At 40.0% G+C, this 13,366-nt stretch overlaps 1 protein-coding gene across 1 annotated transcript in view; it reads left to right on the forward strand.

Moving 5' to 3' along the window:
* The window catches only part of LOC148225586 (uncharacterized), a 123,982-nt gene extending 111,047 nt beyond the window's left edge, over positions 1 to 12,935 (forward strand). Inside the window, exons 6-7 of the mRNA XM_088179640.1 lie at positions 5,253 to 5,397; positions 8,523 to 12,935. Of these exons, the coding sequence (XP_088035766.1) occupies positions 5,253 to 5,397; positions 8,523 to 8,656 (279 nt within the window). The 3' untranslated portion in view covers positions 8,657 to 12,935. The remainder of the gene's footprint in view (positions 1 to 5,252; positions 5,398 to 8,522) is intronic.
* The last annotated feature ends 431 nt before the right edge of the window (positions 12,936 to 13,366 follow it).

The following is a 13,366-nucleotide window of genomic DNA, read 5'->3' on the forward strand; positions in this document are numbered from 1 at the left end:
GAAGCTAAACTCATCCAGGGACACCTCTCAGGAGGTACTGGCAGGGTGTCCTTACCTCAGTCATATACTCTGGGAGTGTCAACAGAAACAATGTCAATATAGCTGGAATGGAGAAGGTTATAACAAGTTTCATTTATTTCTAAGATGGCAGTGTTGACTGCAACTGAACCAATTTTTTTTTTACTTTTTTCTTTTTGCCACTGATAAAAAGGAGCTGGAAAATACCGCCTTGCAGATACGGACATATTTTCCCAATAACAGTTTTTACATTTGCAAACTGGAAATCTTGGAGAGATTTGGATTACAGATATTCTAATGCCAGAATACTTAACTTTTCCATGGCAACTCACTCCATGTGTGAGGTCTTTCCTTTATTTGTCTATTGCTTCCTAGCTAAGCTTCCACTGTCCATCAAACAGATGATCACATGGTCATTGATGAGTTTTGTGGTGTCCCTCTTTAGTGCACTGCTGTAACTACAGGGTCAGATGTGTTAGTTCACATTACCTAAATTGTCACCACACTGCATCCAAATAAAATCATCTCACCCAACAGTCTTTCATGGCAATGGTGGCAGGAGATGGGAAGCACAGAGTAAAGAAGAAGAAGGTAAATACAGAGTTAATCTCCAGTATCCTGATAACCTACAAGGCAGAGACTTCTGGAGGCATCTCCTTGTGTCTGATAACCTTTGTCTAATTTATTTTTGAATTTAAGCTCACTTTCAGGATCCACAGTATCTCCAGTATATTCATGAACTTGAGCAATTAGTAAGCTACTGGTTTTGAGTGAGTTTGATAGTTTGATATTTCTTGTCCTATTACTGTTGGTTGATAATTTTTTAAATTATATATATATATAATTTTTTTTTTTTTTTTTTTTTTTTTTTTTTTTTTTTTTTTTTTTTTTTTTTTTTGTGGGTGAGAAAACCTGTTTGTCCTGAATAAAGCAGTTAGCAGTGAGCAACTGAGTTATGTGGATCATGTGCAGGCTCCTGGGACCTGCTTGAATGTTGAACATGACAAAAGGTGCTCCTGGGTAGACAAATAACATCACTGAAGCCCTTGAAGCCATGCCAGCCTCTTGCAGTAGCTATATTTGAAATGTTAAGAGGAATAAATAAGAGTTAATTATATTCTGATGCCTAATGTGTGCACCTTAGGACTATGAAGGAAAGGAAAGGAAAGGAAAGGAAAGGAAAGGAAAGGAAAGGAAAGGAAAGGAAAGGAAAGGAAAGGAAAGGAAAGGAAAGGAAAGGAAAGGAAAGGAAAGGAAAGGAAAGGAAAGGAAAGGAAAGGAAAGGAAAGGAAAGGAAAGGAAAGGAAAGGAAAGGAAAGGAAAGGAAAGGAAAGGAAAGGAAAGGAAAGGAAAGGAAAGGAAAGGAAAGGACAATAATACAGATTATGTATAAACACTGCTCTTCTTTCAAGGATTTCAAGATTTCGTAAGATATCTTTATGAAGCTTGCTAGCAACAATGACAGCAGTTTTACTTCAGGCAGAGAAATAAAACATTGGCCCAAAAGCACTTGTAAACCGTGCATGAAAAAAGAGGGTAAATTCTCTATTTTTCAGTAAGGATTTTGAGCCTCTGAGAAGCCAAAAGGTGATACAAGTGCAGAAAACGAGCCAGAAGGAAAGCATCAAAAGTGAGGAAAAAACCTATGTGACTCAGAAACAACTTGGGTAGGATGGGGAGGGGCCAGAGTGATGGAGAGAATTTGGCAAAAGGATTTACTACAGTCACTACAATTGTGGCATGTTTCTGTAAATAAAGAGGTTCTGTCTCTGTCAGCAGTTTTTTCTAACTGAAAAAATGCCGAAGACCACACTGTTTTGGCTAACTGTGTCAAAAAGCATGGTGGGAAATGTTCTGGCGTTGCAGATGCCTTTGCTCAACAGATTTGATCATAGAACATGGATTGGTAAGGAAAACAGAAACAAATTGTTTCTACCTAGATAGAAACAGCTTCTCCATGTTTATTTCTCAGCAATTATACCCCCAAATATTCCTTTTTCTGCAGTTTGCATTTGCCACTTCTGCAGAAATCACTGACCTGGCCCATCACTCAATTATCTTCAGTGAAAATACTCCTCAGTACATCTATTCTAAGCTGTTCCTGCCACTGTTTCAGTCTGTTAGCAATCTGGTCATTTTATTTTCATTTCATATTTGTGTACTGCCTGACATAAGCAAGAAAATAAAACTGTTGAAGAATTATTTTGAATTCATATTGGCGTCAATTGAATGCAACTCTGCTGGTATCAGGAGCATAATGTTGACATTTTTTAAATGTGCAAAGCCCTCAGATGGAAGAGCACCTTCTGTGATGCTATCATCTCCCAAAGGCTTGAGAAAAGCTCAGTTAAACCTATAGACTTGTGCACAGTTAACCTTGGTGAGGGGCCAAACTCCCACTCACTCACTGACTCTGCCTCAAAAGGACAGGGGGAGAAAATAGGATGAGAAACCTCATGGGTTAAGATAAAGACAGAGAGATCACTCACCAGTTACCATCACAGACAAATGCACCCATAAAGATTGTGCTCAGACCTTCTTATGGGTCTGGGCTGGATCTTTTTGTGGTTTCACAGCAGATCACAGAGAATATTTCTGGATGTAGAATCACAGAATAGTTTGAGCTGGAAGGGACCTTAAATATCACCCAGTTCCAACTCCCAGGCCACAAGCAGCACTCCTTCCCACAGTAGCTGCATGCCCACATCTTCGAGAAGAGTTGGAACTGTCATTTCTCCTGCAATACCCAAGCTGTGATGGAAATTGCAGCCAGCCCCAGGGCTGGGAGGGACCCGGTGATGTCACACAGCTTGGAGAGCCTGGGAATGCCCTCCACTGCTTCCCACCCTGATTCATTTCCTTCAAGACCTCGCTCTCTCAGGTGTCAGTTTTGGATACCACCTCTCCAGCCTGTCAAGGTGCTCGTGGGAGTTGACAAGTGCCAAATTGCTGAGCTGTCTGTCTGTCTCCTCTGGCTGAAAGGTCACACAGGAGGAGGGAAGGAGACACAAAAGCCTCTCTCCTCTTCAGCTCACACTCCAAGTGATCTTTTCAGAGCAGCAAAACGAGTTCCTCCAAGTTTCCCTCCAGACTGGTTTCCTCATGCTCGAGCTGAGCAGTTCAGTCTAATAATAGTTTTCAGTGGAATATCACAGTGCAAATGGCAGGGATGGAGAAATTTTCCAACAAACTGAGACTAGAATGAAAACTGCAATGTGGTAAAGGAGAGCAGATAATCACACATCTGGTTGGTAGTTTCATCCCAGGAATGTAAGACTCTCCATAGCTTTGTTGAGGGTACACCCAGTTCAGTCCAGCTCTACAGCCCAGTGCTTGGCAGCATTATAACTGGTTCATTGAGATACTATATTTTTAGGGAGAAGTTTTGCTTGCTTGCTTGGTTTGCTGCTCTTTAGTGTGTGGGAGGCAGTTTAACCACAACTCTGACTACTTGGGAGTCACTTTTCTCAGTAAGAAACTGTCTCTTTCAGAATTCTCCTACTGACTCAAGTAGGCTGATCGTAAACAGAACAGTAAAAAAGAGGGGGAGATAAATTCTCCCTCTCCTCCACACACATTACTGAGTGAAGCACATGATCTCAGTCACAGGAGGACACAGTTCCCTTCCTTCCTTCCCTGCTTTGCAGTAAGATGTGAAAAAGCAGCTCAGTGGAGGAAAGCTCAGAATATAGAGTGAGACATCAGGACATTATGGCACTGTAAAGTAGTTTCTGCTTCTGATGGCAATTTGGAATCTGATAAAAATGCCCCTCGTTGATGAGGCAAGTTTGATTAGGTTTCCATTTGAAGAATTAAGGGCCACTAAATGACATTAGGAACTGTTCAAAACGGGTATGTTTTGTTAACAATGGGTGGTAGATTCGTGTAAGTAATAGTTAAAGGGTTATGCAGATGCAAAGAGCTTAGATGGGTTTCAGGGCAGACAGGACAAGGACAAGGAAAATATCCTTTAGAGATTATGAATACACAAAGCACGTTAGGCTTAAACTCTCTGAAATAGGCAATGACTGGGAAAGTGTTTGTTGGGACTTACATATGCTTACCCTGTTTTCTCTTTCCCCTGGGCAAAATCCCCATGGTAGGTACAGGATTAGGCTGAACCTTAAGAGGAATGTCAGTGCTCTAATGAAGTTACTCATGATGCTTTGTGGTTGCAAACTAAACTCACTGGAAATATTCAGATAAGACCATCTTTCAGCAAACTCTAGTTTGGCAGACAAAATTAAGGCCCCCCCAGTTAGTCTGTCTAGAACTTCATGCAGAAATTCATGCTGGAATAGGAAGCAAAACTCAATGACATAAGCATTTTCTTGTTTTAAGATCATTCTAATGAATTATCATAGCAATTTTGTGGTTTTCTTGGAAGCTGTAACTTCTGTTAGTTTAAAAAAAAATTGTTTGGCTTTCCTTGAGTGAATTATCTCCTTGCAGCCTTTCAAATGTCCTTCCTGCTCACAATTCACCAGTGCAAAAATGTTCTGAACCAGCTCTGGATCCTTTGGTCATCCCACATATTATGCTGGCTAAGGTTCCATTTCCAAATTCCTCATTCCACAAATATAAGAATGTGAGAGCCAAAAGAAAGATGATCATCAGTCACAGGTCTCTGTCATAGTCTTCAGCAGTAACTTCCTTTACATCATCTCAAATCTCACACTTAAATTCCATTTTAAAACCTAGTGCAAGGAGGAAACTTAAAATATTTTTTTCCACTGGCACTTTGGGGTATGTCAGAAAGCTCACGCAGGGCACATGGGGATGTTTTTGTTTCACTCCTCTCCACAAGTTAATGTCCATGAGTGCAAGGACTTGAGGAGGGGGTGGGAAGTGGAAAGGTGATATTCCCAAAGAGCCAATGTGTTGTGCTTTTCCTGCAGCAGCATGGCAAGTTACAGTCTAATAACTGCTCCTGGTCAGCTCCTTGTCTGCTATCATCTTTGTGCCTGTATTCCTGTGGTTTTACTTGAAAGGAATACGTGACATAAATTTATACAAGTGCCAAACATGCTCCCAACTGCTGAGCTGAGTATTTCTGATTCAAAATAGCACAGAACAACTACACAGAACAAGTTTGGAATAGCCTCAGAAGGGGGGGGGGAAAGGCAAAAAACCCTGAACTCTACTGCATTCCCAGTGAAAAGCCTGTAGATGGAAGGGTGACAGTGACAAGAGCTGACATGTCTTTTACACTGTCATTAAATTATATTTTCTAGATAGCAAAGAGTGACTCAATTTTCCTCAAGGGAGCTGCCAACCCAGGACTGATTCTGGGAGAGTCTAAGTACTTTCAACAATGGATTTTGACGTTTATGAGCATCTTACAGGAACATGTCTGCTTCCCCCACCTTTTCTTGGAATGTGAGTGCATTTAAAAATCTCTCATGTTGGAAACAAACCATTCTTCCATTTATGATTGCAAGACTGAGGCTCCATTGTTCATGCTATCATACAAATAGTACTTTGCTGCTCGTTATAGCAGCATTTGAGACTGTGCTCTGTTTTTCCACTGTCTAAACAGTTTTAATTCGTTTTGTGACAGCTTTTGTCTTTAGGAGATCTCCTGGGCAGTCCCAGCACGTTGTTCATGACACATACACACAGTTCAATACAGGTCAACACTGAGGTACAGATCTAAGTGACTTGCTAATGTCTGAGAAAGTGAAATGTTTTATTAGCAATACATTTGCAATACAGCTCTTCTTATGTAATTTCTTGTGACTCACATTTTCTTCTAAGTCATTGGTTCAACACTCAAGAATCTTTACATGCATAATTGTGCACTAAACGAACATTATGACTGCAAATTCAAGTTCTTAGGATTTAGGGATATTAATTTTCTTGTTTTATTTTCATTTGTCTTCCTCATTTGTATACATGTGAACTCAGTCTTCAATGATAAATTAACACACTATTTTTAATTTGGAACAAATCTCTTTCGTGGCTTTATAAAGCATTGAACAAGTTGACAAAAAGTTATTTGCCCCACATTTTTGGTAAGTGACCATCTGGCCAATATTCTTTTTCCTCTTCTATGGCATTTGTCACTACACTTGCATGCACAGACAGCAGGAAATAAAGCAGTAATTCGTGTTCTCAACATCTTTATTCCTCAGTACAAGACTACTAATAAAATCTGGCATCTACATTCACTCTGGACATCCTTTATGAAATACCACATCCCTGTTTTTCTGGACATACCAGCCAAACACCTCCTGTGGCTGGAGCACAACTTACCATTGATACAACTGGACATGCTGAGTATTTCTTCCAAGTAGATCCTCAGAGCCTGAGTCAGGTATGCAGAGGATGATGAAAACACTATTGAGAGGATTGCACTGAAGTCCAGTTTTGAAACCTAATATTTTCAGCAAGCTGGAGACCTTTAATTTTTGCCAGAAAAAAATTCTTTTTACAGAAACTGTTTCCTCTGCATTAATGAGACGTACAGGTAATGAAAAGACTGATGAAAAGAAAAGCACATAAATTAAACCAAATGTGAAAAAATGATGGGTCTTCAGGTTCCCTCAGCGATTAGATGAAAATATTTCTCTTTTTTGATTAATGGAAGTTCTTTCATTGACCGTAATGACAGGTAGATGAAATCTCATGGGATATAATGCCTCATTTCTTTGCAAAGTTCATGCTCATTTACTTTAATAGTGACTTATATTAGAAAGCAAAATCTCTTACAAAGTTTTCTTAGGAACCTCCTCGCAGCCCATCCCTGTCATTTCTTTAATGAAGCTTTTCAAATCTCGCTTTTCAGAACTTCTCAGACTGAACTATCTCTCTGCCTTGCAGTAATAAATCACATTTTGCTACAAAGATTTAAGAGAAAAACATCTACATTGCATGGAGTATAAATTCATGGATATAATCAGCCACCCATTATGATGCTGCTTTACCCTCCCACTTCCTCCAGATCTGTAACTACTTAGATGTCTTGGCCAAAAGCTATGGGCCCTATAAGTATTGTCCCTAATGCATGAAGAATTAGTCTTTCAAACCACATCTTTTAAATGAACCACTTGCTTTTTAGAGTGTTTCAAGTGTCCTTTTGAAGCCAGGATATTGCTTAAGGCCTTGGGGCACTGTAACTTCTGCCGTATAAACTTGGGGAGAGCCTTGAAGTGGGCTGCAGCCTGGCAAGGGTATCCTCAGCCTTTGCTGAGGTTTTCCTTTACTCAATGTGTCCTTTATTCCTGTATTATTAGTGTTAGCACCAAATTTATTTCTAATAAGTCATCTCAATTCTTATATCATACTTGGGCAAATACAACACATGTAGCACTAAAATTGAAAATGGTTTTTAAGAATCAGAATTTTGGAAAGGAGCCCTTTAGAAAACAGGAGAGGGATGGGATGGCCTGGCCTTAGTTCTTCTTGTTTCATTAGCTTGCATTACAGGAGGAAAGAGTTACTGTTGAAATGGCATTCAACAACTTTACCAGCCTAAACTTGTCCCCAGCCTTTGTGACTGCACATGAGCTCAGCTCATTTCTCAGAACCACAGAATGGGTCAGGCTGGAAGGAGACACAGTGGGGTCATCTGGTCCAACCTCCCTACTCAAGCAGGATCACCCTGGAGCACATGGCACAGGATTGTGTCCAGATGGTTCTGGAGTATCTCCAGTGAGGGAGACTCTACAATTTCTCTGGGCAATCTCTTCCAGTGCTTGGTCACCCTCACATTAAAGAAGTTCTGTGGGCATTTACCAGGATCTACAAAAAAGAAAAAAAATATTCTTCTCTAGCCTTCACTTTTTGATTTTCCAACATTAGGCTGAAGAAATCAGCAGTGTGCCAGCAAGCAGGGGAATAATTGTTTACCTGTATGTGAACACATGGCTGCATGTGGGATTTTGGAGACAGGCATGTGAGCATGCACTGGACAAAAGTTTGCCTCTGAAGCTGGCCATGGGGCAAGCAGAAGGACCTCAGCCATCTGACTGGGACAGAGACATGGATCAGTGTCCTTGTGTTTGGTTTTTCATAAAGAGCCTATTCATTTTGTGGCCTTGGATGAATCATTGAGGTCAGATTTTACTCCAGTGTTTTTCCAGCTGGAAAAAAAAAAAGAGCAATAAAAGGAGACACTTAAGGAAGGTCAAAGAAAGCAAGGAGTGACTTGACAGGAAGACCAGTGCCCCTTTGGAAGAGAGCAGAGGCTTATGGCATCATTTGTTTTGCACCTGGGAAAATAGCCAGCACCTTCTCTCTCCTGTTCCTGCTGCATGGAATGAATACATGCTTCTGAGATGACCTTTATCCAGGATGTATTTAAGCCAAGGTTAAGTTTAATAAAAATAATTTTATTTATGTGACTGTGACACACAGGATATGCACAAAGTAATTGCATCTCCAAAGTTTTGATAATTTTCAAACATCAAAATATTAAAGCTACAACTGAGTATAAAACATATCACAAATAATAAAAGTCTAAGTCCTGAAAGAGTAAAATATAAATATTATTTATCTTGCAGTTGCAGCAAGAGACATGATTGGGTTCAAGGCATCAGTGTATGAGGTGGCGTGTAACAAAAGAGTGATCCCCAAGCAAGGAGGATGCAACCTGAATTTCAGTGATGAAGGAAGAAGACACCTGGGAATAAGATAGCTGAAGTATTCATGGAGCTTTTGGAGCGCAATAAAAAAAAAAAAACAATCACCAATTTCCACACATAAGTCTTCTGGGGAAAATGGTCTCTGCTCTGTCAGCACTGGCCACTGACTGCAGGCAGGTTCTGGATCTGAGACAGAAATCTGCCATGAGGAAAAACAAACATATGAAACTAAGCTATAATGAGCTGGAGATGACCAGTTTGCTCTGGTTTTAATAGGCACATGTGTGCAAGCCTCTGAGTCAGCTGGCAGGCCAGGCATGTGAGCCAGGAGCTTGGGAATGAGATGAATGACATTGTGCTGTGAGCTGGGCTCTGTAGCTGGGGGCTATCCCAGCCCTTCTGCTCTGTGGGCTGGCACAGATGGGGTGGTGTTCAGCTCACCAGCGAATTAAACATCCTGTAAATGAGCTGTGGAAAATCCCACACTCCAGACAAATTTGCCTGGTAGGGCACTGAAATGAACAGGAAACATGCACCAAAAATCCTTGATAAGGATACTGGCTTGAAGCATTTTAATCTGAGTATCAGTGGTCCCTGTAATCTTTCCTCCTGGTTGCCTGACTATCTTTAAGCCTAACAGCAGCCAGAACCATGATTCCTGTGAGATAATACACACTGTACTGAAAGAAACAGCAGTAGGAAGGAAAGAAAAAGTTCCCAGGGATCTGCCCCAGTTGGCACAATAAGTCTGTGTCACACACACACAGCAACAAGAGCTTTGTCCTCAGCTCCTTTCCCAGGCACAGGTGTGCAGTCGATCATAAGCAGATACAGAGACATAAATGACACCAGACCAGGAGCACTCTCAGATGCTGCATTTTGGCATTTCTTCTTGGGAGCCCAGGATGGTCCCTGGGGCAGTTCTGTCCCACAGTTAAGTGCTACTGGCTCAAATCCCAGTGCAGGTGGGTGGTTAGCAGGGCTGGAAACTGGTCCCAGCAATCACTATTGGTGCAGACACCTTGCTCTGAAGGGAAAGAAATACAACTGAATTTGGGGCCAGTCTATGCTAGCTGACCTTGGTAGCAGAAATTGGCCCTGGAAATATTCAATTTACTAATATTGATGTGACTTAACACTACTACTCTGGATTCAATTTATTCCATCATTGTGATTCTAGGGCCAGCCCAAGCAGATAATCAGAGCCACAAACACATTATCATAGAAAGAAATGTATTAACTACAGATGGATAATATCCTCATGCCTATCCAATCCTCCTTTGAGTCAAGATTCACACATTGAATGTAAGCCTGCCTTTGTATTTGCCTCCTTGGGTCCATATAAGCCTTTACTCTGTTATGCTTCTACAGAAGAAAAATGTAACAAAAATGTCCTAAGAATGGAGCTGAACAAAAGGTCCCTTGTTTCTATAGGTATGGATTAGTCTTTGCAGAAAGCAGAGAGATGAAAGCTGTTGCAGTGTTAAGAGGATTTTTTGGGTAATACTTTAGAGATGCATGTGCGTATGCCTTGTGAAATGGAATTTAGTGTTAAGAATAAGAAGCTTCAAAAACTCAATTCTTTCATTTATCCATAGATATTCTATTGAATAAGTTTCCCATATGGTTTCCACAGTGTTTCAGTCCTGAAGGGGGTTAAAAGTCCATCCACACTTTTCATTCCATTTTTTAGAAAGAATAAACGCTTTGCACATCTCCGTTTCCAAAGGATGTTTGCAGAACATTTTTTCCTCTCTCAAAAATATATTTGTTTCATGAAAAGATGTTTTCAGAAAGTGAAACCAGTCTTAAATCAATTTTTCAGATATACAGTAAAAGATGGTTGTGGATAAACACAAAAAGCAAACAAATTTTTAAAAAGTCCTTAACTACCACAAGGAGAGATTACTGTTTACCTGTGGAGTCCCAGATGGACAAGTTGTGGTGTTGCACAGGTTATTTGTGACTTGGTCTCAGTACTGAGCCTCTCTTCCTATTCTGCAATGTCCTGAAGATCTCTGATCCTTGTTTGGTATTCTCTGCAGCTTTTAAGAGGCTGAAGTCCCCAATATCTTTCTTGAAGCAGCCTGTATTTCCCAAGTTCTGACCTCAGCATCAGGTCTTAACAGCTGGTTTTATGATAGAAAATCACTGTTGCTGTTTGTGAGACAAGCCTGAAATGTGGCTTTGTGACACACCATTTCTAGGGGCTCAGAAAGGACCCAAGCTGGGTATTGTAGTCTAAGATTTAAGAGACTAAAGAAGTTCAGAGCAAGCAGAGTAGTGTTCAAACCCAGAGCTCCTAACAAGCCTTGCAAATACATCCTCAGACAGTGGGACTCTGAGTACACTGCCTAGGTTTATCCCCAAACCATTTTTTGCAAAGCCTTTCTATTACATTTGGGGTTTCACCCTTAATCCTGCTCTTTTGTCATCTGCCCAGGTCCTCTGGGATGTGACAGGAATTCTGTGTGAGCCCTGTTGTGGAGGGAAAAGGGAGCTCTCCCCATGGTGGGGGCTAAGGCAGGAGCCTGTCCCCATCCAGGCGTGCTCCAGGGTGACCCAGGGAGCTGAGGCAGAGCTGCACACCCCCAGTGCCCCACTGATTCCAGATTAAGGATATTCCCTGCTTACAAGGGAGTGGTTCAAGTTCTTGTATGGGAAGCCTGGGTTAATGGAAGCCCCATAAATACTCTAACTAGATCATCTGCTTGTTAAGTCTCACAATGTAATTCACTTAGCCCTGAGAAGCAAAGAGGAGCTTCTACAGCACAGAAAATGTCAGCTCCATCAACTCAGATGGATAATAGCCCTTCCTTTTATTCAGCTGGCAGCAACTTATCTGAGCAAAAATACTGGGATTCATTTCTGCAGAAAAGAAACATATATAAGGTGTCTGCAGCAGGTGAGGTGGTTACACAAGAAGAGTCTTCACAAAGAGATTCCTCAGAGACACAAGGAGCCTGGCAGGCCTGTCTTATCTGCCCTTTGCAGGATACACAGGTAGGTTCTGATCATGACAAAGTGATGCTTTAAGAGACTTTTGCCCTTTCCTAGATGCCTTCTGCCACCCACATTCAGCAGTCCACACACTTCGTCTTCAGTAATGGAAAACTATTTTCCTCCAGTTGCTTTTAGGAACATTTCAAGAGGGTAAAAAGACATATTTATAATTTTATTTCTTGCAAATTGAGACCTTGATGTAAACTAGGCTTGCTTGCAAATCTCTAGCTGTTTTGATTTACGTGGAAAATCTTCCAGCTTACTGCACCATGTATCATAATAACACATGACTTTGATAGCTGCATTCAGACAGCAGGTGACTTCAACTACACAGGAAGGATGTGCTGTATTTGCAACAGTGATGAATAATAATTTAGTCAACTTAGTGGCTGGAAACTCAGCTTTGCTCTTTCTTATAACCATATTTGTCTTGGATGTTAGCTCATCAAAACGATTAAATTAGCCCAAGCCTTACTGCCCTGTGATCATGCCATTTGAAATTAGATGAATTATCTTCCCTTTGTTTTAAACGGTTATTTCTCAAAATGAGTATGCAAGGAGTATTAGTGTATTCTGAACCAAAAGATGTGGGTCTGCAAATGTTTATTTGAAGGGAAAATTCACATTTAAGCATTCCTTAAGCATTCACATGAATTAAAAGCACAGTCCTATTAAAACAGTTTAAAATTTTCTATTAAAGTCTTCTTTTTTTTTTAATGGATTTTAAAAAATAACAACATCTTTCATAATGCTTTCATCCAAAAAAGAAAGCTTTTACACTAGAAGAAAATTTCCATTGTCCCTGGGAGCAAGGAAGGAGGACAGTATATAATCTCACCAGTCCAGCAATTTGGTTATATTTTATCTGGGTTTGGCAAAGAAAAAATGTCTTGTTTCTCTCCCTCAGTTAACAAATGTATTTCTATTCATAGCACACTGCAAGACTTCTTGAAATATGTTCAAGTACCATCAAAACTGTTTTTTGGTTGTTTCTTCTGCACATAATATTGCAGAAGAGAAAAATTACAGCATTTTCTGTGTATGAGAAGTAACAGAATCCTTTTCAGCAGGAAAAGCAGGAGGAACTGTCTTTTGAATAGACCCTTCATTCCCTTCCAGTAGTTCATTCATTTCTCCTATCTTTGTAATTTTATACTGTCAGTTCTTATAATCTTTCAGCTTGCAAGAATAAAGGAAAGAACATCAATTTTTTTGGATAAGCTTTTGAAATTGTGTTAGACTAGCTTCTTCCTGTATCTCTTGAGCTAGTCTTCTTTCCTTCACACAAGTTTTAATTTGCAATTTCTGATATGCCACAGTGTTTATTCATACAGACCTGAACATTCCATCTGTAACTGGAAGTTTAAATAAACTATACTGAACTTTCAAGTTAAATTAAGTTTGTTCCTGAAGTTATAATGCAATTAGTTATTAATTCAGCAAGGTGCTTAAGCACCTTTTAATTCCTTTGAAGTCAATTAGACTATTCCCAAGCTTAGAGCTATGCCTGCATTTAAAAGTTTCTCATTGAACAAAGTGTTATTGATTTAATTTTAAAAGTTGGGATCAGAAATTAAATGTAAGAAACTTTTACCAGGGTTCACAGAGATCAAAAGAATGATTAAATCATTTTATGAGTTGAGGTAAACTGTAGAAACTCAGCTATAGCTTAAATAAAAAGGTGTTTGTATGCAAAAATTTTCAATGCCATTGCTGATTATTGTCTGTGAACCAGATGCTGCACTACAAAAGCTTTAAAA

Source organism: Sturnus vulgaris, chromosome 1 (genome assembly GCF_052056855.1).
Source record: "Sturnus vulgaris isolate bStuVul1 chromosome 1, bStuVul1.hap1, whole genome shotgun sequence".
Classification (NCBI taxonomy): domain Eukaryota; kingdom Metazoa; phylum Chordata; class Aves; order Passeriformes; family Sturnidae; genus Sturnus; species Sturnus vulgaris.